The sequence below is a fragment of the Xenopus laevis genome, chromosome 1L (assembly GCF_017654675.1).
Source record: "Xenopus laevis strain J_2021 chromosome 1L, Xenopus_laevis_v10.1, whole genome shotgun sequence".
In the NCBI taxonomy this organism is placed as follows: Eukaryota; Metazoa; Chordata; class Amphibia; order Anura; family Pipidae; genus Xenopus; species Xenopus laevis.
This window is the reverse complement of record NC_054371.1, coordinates 113,799,735-113,819,773: the sequence shown is the minus strand read 5'-3', so window position 1 is coordinate 113,819,773 and position 20,039 is coordinate 113,799,735. Positions and strand designations below refer to the sequence as shown.

The 20,039-nt window shown below is 38.8% G+C and overlaps 1 protein-coding gene across 2 annotated transcripts in view; it reads left to right on the top strand.

Annotated features, from left to right (window-relative positions):
• Window positions 1-1,528: 1,528 nt before the first annotated feature.
• The window catches only part of LOC108713066 (hematopoietic SH2 domain-containing protein), an 18,658-nt gene continuing 147 nt past the window's right edge, over window positions 1,529-20,039 (top strand). Inside the window, exons 1-7 of one of the 2 annotated variants that reach the window (XM_041562214.1) lie at window positions 1,529-1,681; window positions 8,997-9,129; window positions 10,798-10,871; window positions 15,609-15,698; window positions 17,471-17,636; window positions 18,599-18,856; window positions 19,574-20,039. The exon at window positions 19,574-20,039 is cut by the window's right edge and continues 147 nt beyond it. In XM_041562214.1, coding sequence (XP_041418148.1) covers window positions 9,052-9,129; window positions 10,798-10,871; window positions 15,609-15,698; window positions 17,471-17,636; window positions 18,599-18,856; window positions 19,574-20,005 — 1,098 coding nt within the window. In that variant the 5' untranslated portion in view covers window positions 1,529-1,681; window positions 8,997-9,051 and the 3' untranslated portion in view covers window positions 20,006-20,039. The remainder of the gene's footprint in view (window positions 1,682-8,996; window positions 9,130-10,797; window positions 10,872-15,608; window positions 15,699-17,470; window positions 17,637-18,598; window positions 18,857-19,573) is intronic. The other variant, XM_018255763.2, reaches the window with a different exon arrangement.

Sequence of the window (20,039 nt, the reverse complement as noted above, 5' to 3'; positions counted from 1 at the left end):
CCTTAAAATTGCACTTTGCTCACTGCACTTGCAGTCAAAAATGACCCCTAGTATTCAAATCACACTGCGCATTGGGGAACTCACATGCCAGCCTCACATGCAAACCTCATGTATTTTCTGGGAGAACCTACTGCCTAGATACCATGTTCATTCCTGGTACTTTAATTGTTCTATTAGTGCCAACTGTTTACAGCTCCAGTTTCTAACAATTGCCCATTAACACTCACACATAGAAAAACACACCTAAATATGAATAAAACTAAACTAAGTTGTTGTGGGTGTATTCTGTCGGGCCTCAAACCTTCTCATGAATTTTGCATTTATGTTTACATGGCATATCCTGTGCCAACCACTGACAACTCCAGTAATTCCAGTAGCACTTGTAACACTGGTTCCTTTATTGTTTAGCAAATACTAAGGAAAATACATCATATAGTACATGCTTTATCAGAGTCCATGTAACTCAAATATTTCTGTGTTTAATGGACCCACACACTCAACCCACTTTTCTTTCTTGCTGATATAGATATTTTTTATATTTTTTGTCAGTCTAAGAACCCTACAACCCTACTTCCTTTCACTGTATTTTCTACTAATTTCCTTAAAAAGGATAATGCAAGGAATACTTATTTGTGGTGTGAAATTGTGCACAGTCTGAACAGAATTTGGAGAAAAGTTTTTCTCCTCAAATTGAATCTTTTCCATGACGTTCACATAGTAAACCATGAAAATAACTGTTTTCTCACTCAATTTTAATCTGACCTTATAAATGTAATAGCTAATCTCTCCAAATCTCTCTAGAATAATTTACTAGAATAACTGAGTCATAGTTTATTAGATTGCTGTGTGATTTCAACTGCAGCATTGTTGCACCAAGAGAAAGTGGCACAAAGGACACATTTTGCAGTACAGGTATGGGATCCGTTATCTGGAAACCAGTTATCCAGAAAGCTCCGAATTATGGGATGGTTTTCTCCCATGGACTCCATTTTATACAAATAATTCAATGTTTTAAAAACTATGTCCATTTTCTCTGTAATAATAAAACAGTACCTTGTACTTGATCCAAACTAAGCTATAATTGATCCTCATTAGAAGCAACCCAGTCTATTGGGTTTATTTAATGTTTAGGTTTTTCTATTAGACTTAAGGTATGAAGATCCACATTATGAAAATATCAGTTATCTGGAAAACCCCAGGTCCTGAGTATTCTCATACCGGTATACTCAATGATCCACATGGTGAAACACATGGTGAATAGAGAATTTTATTTTAAACCTATTTAGTAAATGAGCCCTTATAAATGTTGGTGGTAATGTGAACTTTCTCTTCCTGAACATTTTATGAGACTGCCAGCATTGTTATAAAGAAATTGCTTATACAGCCGTGTACAGATTGTCGCATACAAAGTGGAATTTTGAAGCAGGAAGTTAAAATATACTGTTGAACAGGATCCAGTTGAACTACTTTTCCGGCATGAAGTATACCTTGTGAGTAAATTGCTTAGATCTGCCTGGGCATGTGACTTTGGAAAGACTCACCTCCCCACCTGCTCCTCCTTCTCCAAAGTGAGTCATCACAAACAGAAATCAGACGTGCACTACTCGTTTTACACAGTGGAGAAAAGAAACCTGCCTTTGGAAACGGCACTGTGACTGATGCCTGTCTCACCTGTCTCAAGGTATTGTGATTTCATTCTTAACGTTCAGTGAAGCTAAGCTTAGAGCGGATTCAAGTTCATCTATGTACGTGTATACCTACTTACCCTCCTTACACTATTCAGGGGTATCTATTCTGATGGTCAAATCGATCCCATTCCGACTTGAAAGCTTAAAACCTGACCTTAAGGGCAGATACCTGTTCCTACATTGTTATTTGCACAAAATACTAATACATTTGCCAAATTTAAAAGGGAATACTGTTTACACACTGTTTACTTTTTTTCAGAATACAGAATTAATTTGAAATTCTAATCGATGGTCCTTCATAGGTGCCTGCTATGATGTGATTGTTGGCCCAGGGGCCAAATCAATCAGGTCAGCCCAATTTGGCCAGTGATGTAACCACCTGGGGTGCTATAGCACCTGGGCCTGTACTCCCTTTGGGTCCACTAGAGCTGTGAAAATCATACTGATAGCAGGAGAATATTTTCACTGCATGTGTCTGGAAGGCATATCCTGCATCCAGGTCTTATTACAGCACTGAATTTGACCCTGCATGTAGGTAGCCAGATGGGACAAAGATCTGCTTGTTGAACAGCAATCATAAGCATGAGATTAACGTGTATATGAATCTAAACTCAAGACTGTCCTCACGACCTTGTTGCACATAAAATGATATTATAGAGGCATAAATTACAATAAGGCGTAACAGCCTGCCATTGAATATTTTGAGAGATTGAGAAATTATATATAGCTAAACTAATTCTGGAAATTATATATATATATATAATTCTGGAAAATTAGAACCACTTATTGTTGCAATATAGGGCTCATTTATGAATGCAGTACAATATGCACATTTTGGACGCAATTAGCGCAAGTGTGTTCAGGAAGCATTCAGCATAGAAATGTCAACATCTGCCTTTAGCCTTATTTTCACTGCCTCACTGTTCTTTCTCTATCCTGAGCAGAGATACAGAAGCTACAATTACAGTAGAGAATAGTGTAAATAATATTTTTTTAATATAATTATGTTTGAATCACATCATTTGTTATTTGTTTAATGATTGTGCAGATTCTATTGTATTGTAGTACAGGTATGGGACATGGGGTTTTCCGGATAACGGATCTTTCTGTAAATTTTCTGTAAGACCAATAGTGATTATCATTTGACCCCGCTGCAAGCTATATATTGTGAACCCCTTGCAAGGTTGCAGCTTTGTAAACAATGTACCACATGCAGGGCACAAAATGTTCAGCATCTTCATCGTCCATGTTTCAGGGTAACTAGGGCCACAAGGGGAATGGCCACATAACACCCAGTGCATGGCCGGCCAATGTTAAACAACTGTGAGTCGGGACAGCTTCAAGGGGAGGTCCACAGCAGAGCAACCGCAACCCCTTACACCTACAGCACAGTTTTCATATAGCTGTATAAGTGCGGCATGACCCACTCCCAAAGTTGTTACTTCTACTTGCACTTATGGGACAATTTCTACCAATAGTTGGGGAAAGGGTGGAAGGGGAGGGGGGGGAACGTAGGGGTTTGGATATGTTTGTGTGCGATGTTACAGTTTTTGTTTAGACAACAAGTTCAATGGAATGCCATGTTATATACAATGGTTCTATACAGGTACACCTGTGGTAAAATAATTAACCTGAGTGTAAAATGTCTATATTGTTGATGAATTGGAACATGAGAGGACTCGGCTGCCCATTCAAACGTAGATTGGGTCTAGATTTCCTCAAAAAACACTCTACCTTTAAAGCTTTCCTCCAAGAAACCCATCTTACCGGTTTCAAAATATTGGCCCTTAGGAGGCCCTGTGTGGGCTGGGTCTATTATGCTCCAAATTCCTCACACTCTTCAGGGGTATCTATTCTGATGGTCAAGTCGATCCCATTCAGGCTTGAAAGCTTAAAATCCTGTTCCTACATTGTTATTTGTACTTGTGAGGTAGTACTGGCCAATATTTTTATACCCCCTCCATCGATACTGATGTCCTACATAGTCTCTCTAACCAGCTAACACAATAGCACGGCTAAGTCAGGGCTGTTCTTAGCCGATGAACAACGCAGTCAAGAGTCATTACTCAAATGCCCCATATAGGTAGTTAATAAGTTACTGTATCCTATCTGGAACCAATCTGGAAATACAGGTCTCCCTCCTGGTGTCCCAGTTCCAGCCTCATAATGTTGACACACTAATTCAATGGACTGGGAGACATTCCCTATTGGGCCAGCAGGGAGAATCTATTTGATTAAAATGTTTGTGCTATCCAAACTGCTGTACACCCTCTGGAATTCCCCAATTCTTATCCCCAAAGCAGTCTTTACTGACATCAAATAACTCTTTACTAGATTTATCTGGGGTACCTCAAGGGATTGGCCTTACCTGATACATACCTAGCAGCACAGCTGACTCACATATCGCCTATGATGCAACAGAGATTCCCTCCCAACCCCACTGTACCAACTATGGGCAGTGATTACAGGGAGCACAGGAATGCCTTGGCAGGACCTTCTAGTCATAACCCACACAAAGAAAATGAAACCTGTACACACCTGCGGCAATACTGGGCAGGTATATGTGACTGGTTAACTAAAGTGATTCCTGGATGAGGAACGTGTGATGCCAGAACCTGTCTCCTAGTGCTGGAATTGGACATTTTGCTTGATCCACACACAAACATTTTCATCACCAAAATCCTTTTCCAAGCCAGGAAACTTACAGTATTACCCTCCACTAAAAAAACACTGTTCCTCCAACAATACATGAATGGCAGCAAGCCATGATCAACTTGGCTGCATTGGAATAAACTATAATGGATAAAAAGGGGCAGATGTGTAAATATATACAAACCTGGCATGGCTGGATTAACAGCCCTCCATCTCATACTCCTCCCTCCAAAGGTGTGGTATAGGGTATCTAAATGAGATGAGAACACCCTGTTAGGTAGTAAGAGAGGAATGATAGCCCTAGGCCTACATTGACTGGAAACAGTCCAATAACTGTTTAGTACAATCCTCACTGATATCAGCTGTGTATTTGCTGCCTATAAAATGTACTGTATCCCTATAATCCAATGCTTGCGTAAATAGGCACAGGGCAGAGGCACCAAAAAAATTGGGCACACACGTAATTCTCATGGTAAACAAAAATGAAATGTATTAAGACACATTGGCCAATGCAGTTATTTTGGAATTCTTGGGGTAAATGCTTCATTTTGGATAAAAAAAACCTGCCTATAGTAAGCAACTGACCTCTAGTGTGTCCTTTTAGTCTTGTGTGTATCATCTGACTATTAGGCAGCATAGTGGCCCATCCTTTGACCCCTGTCCTCTTTCAGTCACACATATGTTTTTACTGTCATTTCGCAAAAGCACACGCTCCACACTGCTTCTTTCCATCACCATGACTGGATCTTCTAGCACGTACTGCACAGTACAGTAGATCGATATATTCACCTTACAAGTCAGACTGCACACACACAGAACAACACATTTGTGCCAAACTTGAAACCATAAGCCTGCTGTAAGTGAAATACTTGTCACAGGTAGCATAAAAAGAGTAGAAGATATTGAACGACAGACCTCTCTTACTCTGTCTGTTTATACAATTATGATGTATTTATACAGTATAACAGCAGAAAAAAATTGTGTAACTGGGGCACAATGTTCTAGCCCATTCAAGAACTCAGTATGACAGCCATGTCATGAGTTAATGAAAGATAATCTGCCTATGCCATACCCACTTCCCTACCTTTTCACTTGATTTATTAACCCTTTTCCACCAAGGTATTGTTCAGTCTTCTCCATTCTTAACCTGCTGACTCATTCTCAACACTCATTATTAACACTCATTATTCTCCCAAAGTCATTCACTGTGTACATCGACCCATGGCTCTGACCATGCTAAATCATGACCAAAGTGAGAGATTATCTAGCTATTTGCTCACACACTCTTTCTATACTTTCTGTAGCCCTGAAAAAAGAAAGCAGGAATGAACAAGTTTATTAAGGGGTACTACAAGTATGGGAACTGTTATCCAGAATGCTCGTGACCTGTTGTTTTCAGGATGATGGATCTTTCCGTAATTTGAATCTTCATACTTTGTCTACTAGAAAATCATGTAAACATTAAATAACCCCAAAAGGGTTGGTTTTGCTTCCAATAGATAGATAAATAGATATATAAAATGGAGTCTTTGAGAGACGGATTTCCATACTTTGCAGATTTCTGAATAATGGATCCCACACCTGTACATTTTTTAGAGGTCTCTTTTTACAAGAATTCAGTGCATTTCATCATATTCATTGTCTATTTGTTGGCAGTACTCACATACATATAGCTACAGTATATCGTTTTTTTTCATGATGATTCTTATGATACTTGGGACTGTATCTGCTGTTTTTTGGGAACAAGTAATGTTCTGGGTTGAATACATTCACACAAACAGGTGGAATGTTTTTCTCAACCAAATAAAAAGCAAAATTCAATGTCCTATGTTCTGCAAAGTTTTCATTTAAAATGTTAATAAAAAATACAACTCCAGGGTGGAAAAGTGTGCTTTAGCCATAGTATCTCTTTACATGGACTGCGTGGTTTGCATTTACCTATTGTTTTCTTTAGCACAGGACTTTGTTCCTTATTAAATATTGACGTCAGCTGTACCTGTGAATATAGACATGTTGGAAGGATAACAGGCTGCCTGCAGGCATGGAAGAACTGTTGTTCCTATACTACTCAGGATAACATTTGCAGTCATGTCATATGACTATACGGAAATTACTCAGGTATTTTAGGTTTCTATAGAACACTGTTTGTAATAGTCCAGCAAAACACTTCAGACCCACCCCAGCTCCTTTCAATGAGTGTCACTATCGGACTGCTGAGGATTTAGCGTGCCCCCAATCATGCAGAGCTCCTCAAGCTGCAATTATCAAGGACCAAAAAAGAAAAAAATGGATGGCACATCACCTCATTTATTATTTATATTTATTATATCATTAAAAACAGGTGGCTGCTGTGTAATGGCTTAAGATTAAAGAAGAACTAAATCCTAAAGTTAAAAAAAACCTACCCCCCTACCCTACATAGACCTCCCTCCCTTCTCCCCCCCAGCCTAGCTGCTACCCCGGGCAAATGCCCCTACGTTTTTACTTACCCCTCCAGGCAGATTCTGTCCAGCGAAGTTCACTAGCGCCATCTTCAGCCGCTTCGGTAATCTTCAAAATGAGACGGGCCCTTCAGCAATTTTCATGAGTTTCGGTGCATTCGCAGCTGTCGTGAAGCAGCAAATTGCTCCAAATGCGCATGCGCCCCTATGCCGGTCTCATTCCGAAGATTTCCGATGAGAAGAAGATGGCTGCTGTGAACTCCACTGGACAGAATCTGCACGGAGGGGTAAGTAAAGACTTAGGGACATTTGCCCGAGGTAGCAGCTAGGCTGGGGGGGAGGAGGGATTTATATAGGGTAGGTGGGGTAGGGGTTTTTTAACTTTAGGGTTTAATTCTTCTTTAAGGGGTGTTCCCGAAACGCATTAGGCGTCCATTACACAGCAGCCACCCATTTTTTAATGTTATAATAAACAGTGGTTTTACCTTATGAGGTGATGTGCCCTCCATTTTTTCTTTTTTGGTCTTCTATACAATATTACTTTCATAATCAGATACAATACGTCAGGAGAGTATTGCATTGTATTGTATACTTATATGTTAAATGAGAATTAAAGCCATGACTGCAGGGTCAGACTGGGGGGGCCTGAGGCCCACCGGGGCTGCTGCCTCATGGCCCCCTCCAGCCCCCCCTCCCTGTGGAGTCCGTGTCTGTGTGCATGTGCAGGTACGTCCGCGCGTACGCCCGCGGATACGTCTGTGCGCGCGCTGTGTTCCTCGGGCGTGAGGCCCTCTGCGGCTGTCTCATGCAGTGCAGGAGCATAGGGTGCGGATCTGGGCAGACGGGCCCAGAAGAGCTGGGGCCCACTGGGTTTTTTACTGGTCTCCTGCCGGCCCAGTCCGACCCTACATGACTGCTTCTGATGCAGTCTCTACGGCCAGATATGTTGACAGACACCGAAACAATATATAATCTGTGTTCTTTTCACAGCAAGCTATGACTCAAAAAGGTACATTCACATACCTATGTGCAGAGAGCACAATATAGAATTCCTAGAATTCCTGTGCCATGCGGACTTAAACAGGCAATTCTCTTGACGCAACTGTGCTGCACCTCCCACAATTGTGTTTGATTCACCAAAATGGACTATCATTTTCAGTTTTCGCCAAGCGAGTGACGTCTGTGCCCAACACTTTAGGCATGAGTATAGTGTGCCTATTGATGCAGGGCGCAAAGGGTGAGGATGTGGTGGTAGCACCAGGGTTCCTCTGCCTTAATAGGAGCAGCACCGCCAGATTTCTAATAGAAAACAGAAAGGAATGAGCACCGCCAAGTGCAACAATACAGAAGTGCAAGGAGCACATTTTGATGCAAGAACTGTTAATGAAATGGTTTTAGGTGAAACTCACTGTGGATAAAAGGGCAAGTTGCCAGCTATGCTTGTGGACGAAAACGAGTCCTACAATCGTTTGTATTGGCCTGTCACATTAGAAGGCAGCCTGTGACCTACAAAACCAAAATAATATATGCATATACACTGACTGGTCTATGAAAAAGGCTTCCTGCTTGATTCCTAATACAGGTATGGGACCTATTATCCTGAATGCTCAGGATTAATAAGGATTAATTATATCTCAGTTTGGATCAAGTGCAAGGTACTGATATATTATTACAGAGAAAAAGAAACAATTTTAAAAAATTCCAATTATTTGATTAAAAAAGAGTCCATGGGAGATGGCCTTCCAGTAATTCAGAGCTTTCAAAGATTTCTGTCCGCTTATGATAATATTATCAATGGGTGACTGTCACTAGTATTTATCGATATGATGGCAAGAACATTGTCTGATTTGTTCTTTTAGTACTGTATTTAATCTGATTGGTTGCAGGTCGGAAAATTGTGCCATTCAATCGGTCATACAATATGAAGCTAGAATCTGCACATCTTTAGCCAGTTTAAGACTAATGAATGCTAAGCATGCTATTGGCCACACATGGAACACTGGCAGAATGCTGAAGTGAACATTTTAGCACTGAGGATTATCTGTCACCACCTCAGTTGGGGCACTTTTCATTTACTAGTAGAAGGAGTGATGACAGGTGGAGAGTGGCCTCCATGCCCTTGCCCTTAGATCATTTGTTTTCAGAGATATAATCTATTGGTAAGAGTATTTGAAATTGAAAATTAAAAACAGTCACATTTCTTCTATTTTTCCAGCTTGTGATTTGCCAAGTGATTTTGGGTAGATGGAGTCGACACGACCATCTGTAAAATGGTTTACAGAAACACAATCAGACTGGTTTCTTCAAAAAGGGATTCCCGAGTGGTTTCATGGCATCATTACAAGAAAGTAAGAGCTGTTTTCTCTTGAATATTTTGTTCAGTATACTAAATGACTGAAAAGGATGACATACCCTATTTACAAGTACAGATATGGGACCTGTTATCAAGTACAAGGTACAGGGAAAAAAGAAATAATGTAATACATTTAAATTATTTATGTCTATGGAAGATGGACTTCCCATAATTTGGAGATTTCTGGATAATGAGTTTCTGCATAACAGTTCCCATAACTGCATTGATTTTCTTTAACTAAGCCTTTAACAGATGGTAAACAAACAACGTGCATAGGGTGCTATTTCTTATACATTGCATAAGGCTTAACTGAACAAAAACTCTTTTTTTAAGAATTCAAATAGTAAGGAATGTTTTTTTTTACTTCCAAGCGCACAATGCTTTTATTTGAACAAGAGACTGGAATATGAAAAGGACAGCCCTGAATAGAAAGACAAGTAATAAAAAGTAGCAATAACAATACATTTGTAGCCTTACAGAGCATTTGTTTTTAGATGGGGTCAGTGATTTGAAAGCTGGAAAGAGTCAGAAGAAGGAAAATAATTTAAAAACTATAACAAATAAAAACAACAACCAATTGAAAAGTTGCTTAGAATTAGTAATTCTATAACATACTAAAAGTTAAAGCTGAATCACCCGTTTAAACATGTCTTATGACAATTTGCATTTCCCGGGTGGCACTTATATTCTGTGGCATTGCCATTTTTGTTAAAAAGGATATGACAAAGTCATCCTGAGGTTGAGCTTTGCATAATCCTGTCATACCCAATATGTCACAATCATTTAATTGAATAATCATTAGGGTTGTCACCTGTCCACTATTAACTAGACAGTGTGGTTTTAGCCATTGCTGTCTGGTTGTCTGGTTCTTGTTCAAAGGTCTTAAAACCAGAGAGGCAAAAAAATAGACATTCAATCACATCACGGAGCACTCACTGATGTGATTATTGATCATTGCACTCTCAGAGATATTATTTCACTATGAGAGCTTTTATATCATGCTTTAGTATAGGCCAAGTATAATCCCATAGCAAAAATAATTCTTTGTGTTGGTACTATTATTGCTACTCCAAAATGTGTACTGTATTGGGATATAGAATATAGTTGGGACCCTAATGAAGCATATAATAAAATACAATACATGTCATAGGAGTTATTGATCAACACTGTACAAATATGCCCATGGGCAGTAACCTTCACCAACCAATCAAACTGTTGCATTCACTGTTCTACCTGCAGCTGACTGAAAAAGCCAATCACTGATTGGTTGCTATGAGTAACTGTCCATCGGCAAATCTGCCCAGTATTGATAAATTAGCCCCACTTAAGTTTGCCCAGGTGAAGTTGCCCATAGTAACCAATCAGCAGGTAATTTAGTAATGTAATGACTGGTCAACTGTTGTAATAAAGGGATGAACCTTTATCAATATTAATAATTTTATTAATTAATATGAATAAAAATATTAATCCAAATATACAGAATCAATGATTAAACCTTTTGATATACTGCTTGTGAGCAATAACTTACACACACACACACAAGTAAAGGTAGAATTTAAAAATGTTTACTTAACTTCATATGATGGTAATTAGAATAATAGCCAGTTCTGTATCAATTCAGCACAATCTGGGAGCCCCACAACCTTTGGTTTATCACCCTCAGGTTCCCGATAATCAAACGATGATCCTGGCACCCACTCATGGGTCCGAGGCGAAGCTACTCATCTCAAAATTAAGGTGGCCTTTATACTCAACAGTTAGAGAGATCTTGAATGCTGACCTAGGCAATATTGTAAGCTTATTGTTCTAAATGATCATCAAGAACTTTGTATCTCTTCAACCAAGACTCAGTTTGTTACTCAATCTGAGTCCTGTCTGTCTGCTGTCTGTTTATTCATCCTTAAGGATATTTGCTGGGTTAACATACCTGTGTTTATGATGGACTGTTTACCCAGCAATACATGTAGAGCAAGGACACCTTACTTCTTATCTTTACAATAGCTTTCTTAAATGTGCTGAATTTACTTCACTGGCTAAATCTAATGAAGACTCAATCAGAAATATATATTGTAAATCATGAAATCAAATTAGAAAATATCCACTGTGCTACAACTGTTTTACCTTGTGGGAGGTGAAGATTGCCAGAACCCCATGCAGATGTGCTTTATGCATGAGATTTAAAGGGCATGCTCTTGCACTTCTTTCTGGGATGTCCCCCATTATCCCACTGGTTTTAAAGTATAAAAGTGTATAAAAGTTGTATTTTTTTAAATAACCACTTTGGCAGTAGTTGTTAGTTGCCAGATAAGATAAAATAACATTTTGAAGCAAATCAGTGAACTGTGCATATGCTACATCCCAGACTCAGGGGCAGAGTCACCATTTGATAAATAAGCTTCTAAAATGCCATTGGAATAAATATAAAATTAGTTTTTCTTTGGTGAGCTCTAATTTCTCACCGGACCTTTGGGGGCCCATTTACTAATAATCAAATTTTGCGTTTTTCACAAGTCTCCAAACATTTGTGGTATTCCTATTTTTTTAAAGCTCTAAAAATTCGAGATTTATTAAGTGTAAAAACCATGAAAACCACTAATACAAAACTCTGCCAAGTAAACTATCGGTCCTATAGAAGTCAGTGGGAGCTTTGCTGATCCTATTGGACTGTTTTATATCAATTAGCAATTTCATTTTTTTTTAGCTAGGAATTGTCTGAAACTCTCAAATTTTTAGAGTGTTTAGAGGTATTCATATTTTTTTAGCCCAGTGCTGTCCAACTTCTGTGGTACAGAGGGACGGATTTTTCTTGCCTCTGTGGTGGAGGGCCAATAATGGAAGCCAGTGTTGACCAATCCCCATTTTAAACCACACCCACTTTAAACCTTTAACATGCTACAAAAAGAACTTTTAAGACCATATGCACATTAATGGTAGTAGCACCCCAAAAAATCAAATGGTTGGTGTTCACTGCTGGAATATCCCTCATCACACATATGTGAAAAATTTAAGTCATATTAAAGGGGACCTGTCACCCATTATTTTTTTTAGTTTAGTTTAGCATTCATAGCTGCTGTGAACTCGTTTAAAAATCTCAGCTGTCAATCAAATAGTGCTTGCCCCTCCTCTATGCCTTAGGCATAGACGTGGGGCTGGCAATTACTTTCACTTTCCATTCAACACTTACTAGATGTCACTGCAATCCCCTTATTCCCCTCTCTCTTTACTATTTAATTATGTAACCAGTGCATGGGGATGTACAAGATTTTGAGATGTTGCAAGGTTTGCCTTAATAACAGTGTCCACAAAATGGCTCCTGCCTGCTTGCTATAATTATTAATTCCCAAATGGAAGGAAACAAGATTCAAATAATTTAAAGTTAAAGTTAGTTAAAGTTCATTTTGCTTGACTAACATGATAAAATAGGATTTTGAATATTTGTTTTTGGGTGACGGGTCCCCTTTAAAACATACCCTTAAATCCATATGCCTCATCCTCCCCTGTGGATAACACACCACCCCCATCACATGATTAAACACCTTAAGGGCCCCTAACAACAATGTCCAAATTCTAACAAACCCCAGAACAAATTCTACCATGCTCACATCTCACAAGGAGCATAGGGCATGCAAAGTATAGCACCCACAGGGAACATGGGGCAGGTCGAGTAGGGCACACACAGGGAGCATAGGGAAGGCAGAGTATGGCACACACACATGGAGCATATGGCAGGCATAGTAATGGCACATACAGGGAGCAGAGGGAAGGCAGAATACAGGGAAACCTATCAGGATCACTCAATACTGTGCTACATACAGTGACATAATGCTGGTGCCACTCCAGCAGTTTATATGAGGTGTGAACAGGTGAACAATTTGGGCACTTTCAGTCTGAGTCTGAGGTGTGAACAGTACAGGACTTTAGGGGTGTGAACAACAGAGGTGTTACAAGTGTGAACTTTGCAGGGGGGTTACAGGTGTGAACCATACTCGAACTTTCTGTCTGAATTTGAGGTGTAAACAATTCAGGGGCCAATCAATCTCAGTAATGATACCTTTTAAAGCGTATAGATGGTAATAGGGGCATAACTACAGAGGAAGCAGACCCCGTGGCTGCAGGGGGGGCCAGGGGGTATAGTGGTCCCAGCAGGCAGACATTCATGTCACACAAGGGGGGTTAGCACTGGACAGCACTGTTTTAGCCTATTGTATTTTTTTTATTAGGATCTTTTAATAAATGTTATGACATTTGAGGTTTTAGAGAAAGCGAGTTTAGTAGTGGTTTCAAAAACCTCTAAAAACGCTAAAATCCGACCTTTGATAAATAGGCCTCCACCTATAGTAGGAACCCAGATGGTAAATTAGGCTAATGGCACATGGGGCATTTTGATAAATACTTGTTTACCTTTCTCTATGACTATCAAGGATGGTTTGAGAAAAGTTTGACAGTAATGATGCCCAGTAAGGTTGCCACCTTTTTTCTAAATTAGAACTGGTGGCTTGGGGGTGTGGTGGGTGACGTTGTGGGCGGGTGACATTTGGGGCGGAACTGATGGCGTTGGGTGGGTGATGTCAGGGGCGGGGCTGGTGACGTGGCTGATCGCCATGCCATTGACTGCAATGAATTGTTCAGTTTCCTGATTTGGAAATCCAGACAGGCAATTTTCACACAGACAGCCCTTCCAAAAACTGGGTTGTCCAGGTGAAAACGGGCCAAGTGGCAACCCTAATGCCCAGTGTGCATGATCATACAGCAAACGGACTGCGTAGTCCATGCAGGACATAAAGTAGCACTAGTCATTTTATTAACATTTAATAAACAGACAGATCCCTAGAGTTCCGTTTTTATGTTACATATTTGGGACACATTTACAAGTAAAAGTGATTATTTGTTAAGAGAACAAACTTCTTGGAACAAGTGTTTTATTTATTTACTTCTGTATCTTGGTTTTACAGCTATAACTGCTGACTGACATTACTTTCTAATCAGCCCCAAGCAAAGCTGCAGTTAATACTTACACACAAAAATACGGAACTTCCTTGTGTAGATAGACGTTTTTATTTAATCTTCCCACTGTTCTTTTGTTTATCAAAGAGCTATGTTTATTCTAATGTTGGTATATGGATGCGTGCCATTTAGTAAATGAGCTCACATTTACTTTCAAGAGGAACAGCATCTCCTCTTTTCCCAGACACCAGGAATCCAGAGAGAAGTCCTAGGTTTGTGTCCACACCTCTGTTAAATACAGAAACTGCACTCAAGTGTAGTGTAATTACCTGGCCCAGAGTGAAGAAAACCCCTAGTTTGCAGGACAAGCGCACACAAAGTTGATTTTCCACATTCCTCCAAGTGTTTTTTATAGAGGCAGTAGAAGGCAGATCCAATCTTTTACACAACCCCTCCGTAGCTCCATTCATAGGCCCCATGTTGGCCTGTGTGAAGCTATACAGAGCGGATATCAGCGCAAAAATCCACACTCTTGCATTTTCACATTTGGGTGGTCCAAAGGAGTGTCCGGTATAACTGGGAATGATGTAATTTGTCCCTCATTTGATAATTCGATATGCTGTTAATAATGATATGCTGTTGTCACATGTACTGCTTAAGAATTACACCAAGTGCAATCTTCAGCTGGATCGGACAGAGGATTTTAAGAGAATAAGCCAATAACTTTGGCAGAGACATAATCACTTTCTTTTCTTTCACTGGGGATACACAGAAGATATGATAATTCTTGTGTGTCAATTCCCAGTGCTCTGGATCCAATAATGAACATTTGAGCATGTGCACAAATGAAGGGGAGGGGACAGGGGTGACTAATGGCAGTGTAATCCGGCCCTGACTGATTCATTACTGCCTGGTGGAAACCAAGAGATATGCAAAGCAGGAAGTAGTGTTCTGGCTATTAGGCTAGACATCCACAGTTACACCAGCTTTTATAGATTACATTTTTCAACTTACTAACTATATTGAAACATTTTTTATTTTGCACAGCCTATCCATTTACCCAGTTTCTATTTTTATACTGAACAGTTTATTTAAGAAAGTTGTCAGGAGAAGGAAAGAGGGCTGGTCTGATTTTCTTCTGGTTAAGAAAGATTTGAGAAAGGTTTCTAATTTTTTTCCTAAACTGAAGAACATCAGCCTCTTTCTTTGTCCTGACAACTTCCTTGACTACTTGGTGGTCAGGCTAGTTGGAAAATGACCAGCAGGTGGCGCTATTTTAACAAAATGTATTAATAAAGAGATCATGTATCTTTTAATATCTTGGCATTAGAACAAAATAATATATGAATATACATTGCAAAAATGCTTAGAATAGCAACCTCCTCAATTCAGATAACTATTGGAAAGTCACATATGAACTATTTTATCAAACTGTAATATATGAATTCTACTATCCTTTATTAGGTGAAAGCAATTTGTTTATAAAGAACATTTTTAAACCAAAAAATCTATATATTTTCTTCTATTCAGTGATGCAGAAGATTTACTAAAAAATAAGATTCCTGGGTGCTTTCTCATAAGAGTCGGTGAAAGTCGAATTGGATACAGTTTGTCTTACAAGTAAGTACAGTCTCCCTTATGAGACAACCTCCATTACCCAGGATATCAGACTCAACTGATATTAGCCTAACAATAAACCCACAATTAAAACATCTACTAAAAAACTTCAGAATCATAAAAAGTTCAATAATGGGTCAAGGTAACTTAGAGCTAAATGAGTTACTCATTTGTCCACAAATGATCAAATATAATTTGTTAAAAGCAGAAATCACTGGGGGTTGCTCAGGAGTGGCTTGGCATCCTGCTTGATAATAGTGTAGACCTGGCTCATGCCAAACAAAGCCACATTGGGAAACCATGTGTCTTGGAATTTGAATTTTTGATTTTTTTATGGTCTAAACTGTCAAATTCCACTAGTGAATTATCACTTAATTATTTTTTAAAAAAAATTAGATTTTCGAGATTTGTTAAACTCTGGCCTTTAAAGAATTTGAATTTGACTATTCACCACCGAAAACCTGCCAAATTCATGTATAAGTCAATGGGAGAGGTCCAGTGACCAATTTGAAGATGTTAGTAGCCTTCCTGAAACTCGATTTGAGGTTGGTCAAACTCGATTTGAATTTGATTCGAGTTTTCGGGTCAGTAAAATTCGTCCAAGTTTTAGATAATAGATTGTTTTAATAAATAACCCCCCAATCAAATTTAGAGGAAAATCGAATTTATTCGAGTTTAAAAAAACTCACATGAATTTGAAATTCAACCTTTAATAAATGTGCCTCCAAGTGTCAAATAACTGATCATATCTGGAGATGCAACAAACAACAGTACAACAGATATGGTGGACTGTTACTCTTTCTTCTTCTAAACTTGTCTCAAGAAAAAGTTCCATATATTTCTGCTATAAACGCCACAGTATCATAAAACCCAACAAAAAGAAACCTTGAAAGAAATGCAGATTTTCTTCTATAAAAGGAAAGCATTTGGTTTCGTGTGTTAGCTTGGGCCATGGGCACATTTCTGTACTGTCTTTTCTTCTCCATGTCAGACATGAAATTCTTGCAAATTCTTACAAAACAAGTTCTTGTTTCACATTGCCTAAGAATTTCACTTTAATTGGCTTATTTACTATATAGAAAAGTGCTAATGTTAACTTGAATGTTTTTCTCCAGAACAAGTTCAGGCACATGACCAGTAGCAATGCTCTGCCTATTCAGTGAGTTTAATTTTCATACTTAAAGGAACAGTAACATCAAAAAATAAGTGTTTTAAAGTAATAAAAATACAATGCAGTGTCGCCCTGCACTGGTAAAATGCAGTGTTTGCTTCAGAAACACTACTATAGTTTATATAAATAAGCTGCTGAGTAACAATGGGGGCAGCCATTCAAAGGAGAAAAGGCTCAGGTTACACAGCAAATAAGCTCTGTAGAACATAATGGTGTTATCTGTTATCCACTATTTAACCTGTGCCTTATAGCTGTATTTCAATGTCCGCCATTGATACTCAGCAGCTTGTTTATATGAACTATAGCAGTGTTTCTGGAGCAAACAGATCAGTTTTACCAGTACAGGGCAACACTACATGATATTTTGATCACTTTAAAACACTTTTATTTTTTGGTGTTAGTGTTCCTTTAAGGGAAGACAATAACAGTCATTTATCATTGCAGTGCACAACTTAGTGTCCATTTTAGCACTTGTAAATTATCCCTAATGATTGAATAAAAAAGATTTTTTCTTAACTGCTGCATTTCAGCAACTGGATAAATACATATTATGATTCTGCACTCTGCATTCTCACTTTTGTTTATTCCTTTTTTTTTTTTTTAGATCTCCAGACCGGTGCAGACATTTTATGATTGATGTACTAAATGGCCAAAATTGCAATATGGCTGGAGATTTAAGAATTCACGGGACACTAGAAGATTTAGTGAAGTTTTATTCAATGAATCCTATTTGTCCATACAACGAACTTTTAACACATCCTTGTGGGCAGGTAAAGCTGAGATAAAAATATACAATAATTTTGGTTGTTTTGTAATATTTGTTTTAACATGAAGTGCTTACCTCACAGATATTAAAACATATAAAAGGTTATGTAATAAAACACACTACGTTTGCACAGGAGCAGCAGGTAGCATTTACTAGTCATCTGTTTAAAAGCATGCATCTTTTTGGTTGCTATGGGTTACTGCTTCTGGGCATTATTATTATTATTATTACATATGGGGGATAGAATGCTCAAAATATTCCCTCAGGATTTGGGGCAAAATATCTTTTTGGGTTGGCAGATAGCAGTAAGCAGGCCGTTGTGACAAAAACAACTCTTCCCCCTTAGTCAGCCAATTACATGATGTTATGTAAGCTAGGGGAACATGGCATATCAGTGATCAGCTGGATCACCACTAACCAACAACTGAACTTTTTTGCCATCAAAATTTGCTGGAAAAATATAATAGATGTAATACTGCTTAATGACCAGAAAGCTGGGTGGTGCATGTCATTGGGATAGTGAGGTTCGAGGATTTCTATCTTGTGTTGTTGGACTTCAACTTCCAGAATTCCTGACGTCATTGAAGGCTGTTTGATTGTTGTTATTGAACAACAGCTAAAAGGTGTTGACATTACAATATGCTGCAGAAAATAGGATTATTTAGTGCTTAAACAGGCCTGATTTTCTACAATATTATGAGAATTCTCTAGATAATATTATAGTCACCTGGCCACTAAAATCAGTCCATCTGACTCTTGCCAGTCCAAGTGCAATTTACCTTAATTAAAACAAAATGTTGTTGGAAAGCTACTTGCTCACTCTAAACAACTATTTATGACTTGTATGACAATAAAGTGACCTTGAAACGCTTCTTACAGTTTGATAAAACTTGCATGCTAGATAGAGAGCTTCCATGTTCCCTTTTTTGTGCTTTGCAAACTTTTGATTCTGTCTCTTTGTCACAGAAAACAAACGCTACTGCCGATTATCAAGAATTATTTCGGCACTATGACAATCAGGTTGCAAACGTAGAATCAGCTGACAATGATGAGCGCTACATCGCTTTTCCAATATCTGAAGCAAATCTGAACTCCAGAGGGGCAGCGGAACCACCAGGAAATGCACCGGAGCAGGCATGCCCACCTGTGCCACCCAGAAGATTAAAGGCTTCAGGCAGCCACCCAGAATTACCTCACTTGCCATCTCCCATGCCATATGATTTAGTAAGTTTGTTTTATATGGGTATGTATATATATATATATATATATATATATATATATATATATATATATATATATATATATGATTTATATATATTTTGATGCTGAGTAAGAATATTTCCTGCACCAGAAGTGCTGTGTTACTTGGCAAGGCTAGTAAGGTGAAGACAGCTCCTACAGGCTGGTGAATGGACTTAGTTTCATAGTTTGAAAAAAGCAAGTATTCATAGAAATCTGGTTTCCCCTCACTTGGAATCAGTTCCATCTCACCTTCTCCTCATTCCCCCTCAGTTGCCACCCTGCGAGTGGATAGCAGAAGGGGCTAAAGAGAAGGGATTCCATAGAGTAGGCCCAGCAACCCAGGCTACCATTTCCTTCTGCTGTACATATACATATATTTTGCCTTTTTTTAAACTTAAAGTCCCCATCTACACATTCAGGTCTTTTTCTTCAACTTTTCCATTGTTACAACTTGTGTGTGTTTTTATGTATGGCCACCCTTTTTGTAGAAGGTTACACATCTTTTTATTTTGGCCTGCCCTCCCAGTTAGTGGGAATATGCAGATATTTATCTCATTATAAGACAGCGTGCCTCTTGCCAAAATACAAAATCAAAAGTCATGCCCTCTCATCCTTTACATAGCATCTGTTTAGCACCAAGCATCAATTCTGGAATGCCTAAATATCACTGCCTAATAAAAATGTTATATTTGTGTAAAGGTTTATGTGACACCAAGTAAGAATGGTCATGGCCACATACCTTTGAAGTCGGGCAGTGCGGATTCGCTAGTTCTCCAAACCAGAAGAAATGATTCAGCCACAGCCCACAATGGAGCAGATACATGTTTTGAACAGAACAAAAGCTGTGCAATCGGTGGAGACCAACAAACCAACGCATTGCCTAAGCCAGTCAAAGGCCAGCGCAACGTAATGAAAAAGGCAGTGGCACTGGTGACTGATGGACAGATTGCACAAGAAGTCAAGTCACTAGAAAATGTAGTGGCAACGCGTATGAAAAATCTAAAAGTCAATTTGGGATTCTCAGGGCAAACTGAACTGCAAAATGTGAACAAAAATATTAAGCAAAACTCAAGAAGTATCATTCAAGAGGAATATAAAAAGCCTCCACCTTTTGCTCCAGGATTCAACTGAATAGACGTTTTTACAAGATACAAGCTCAGACTTT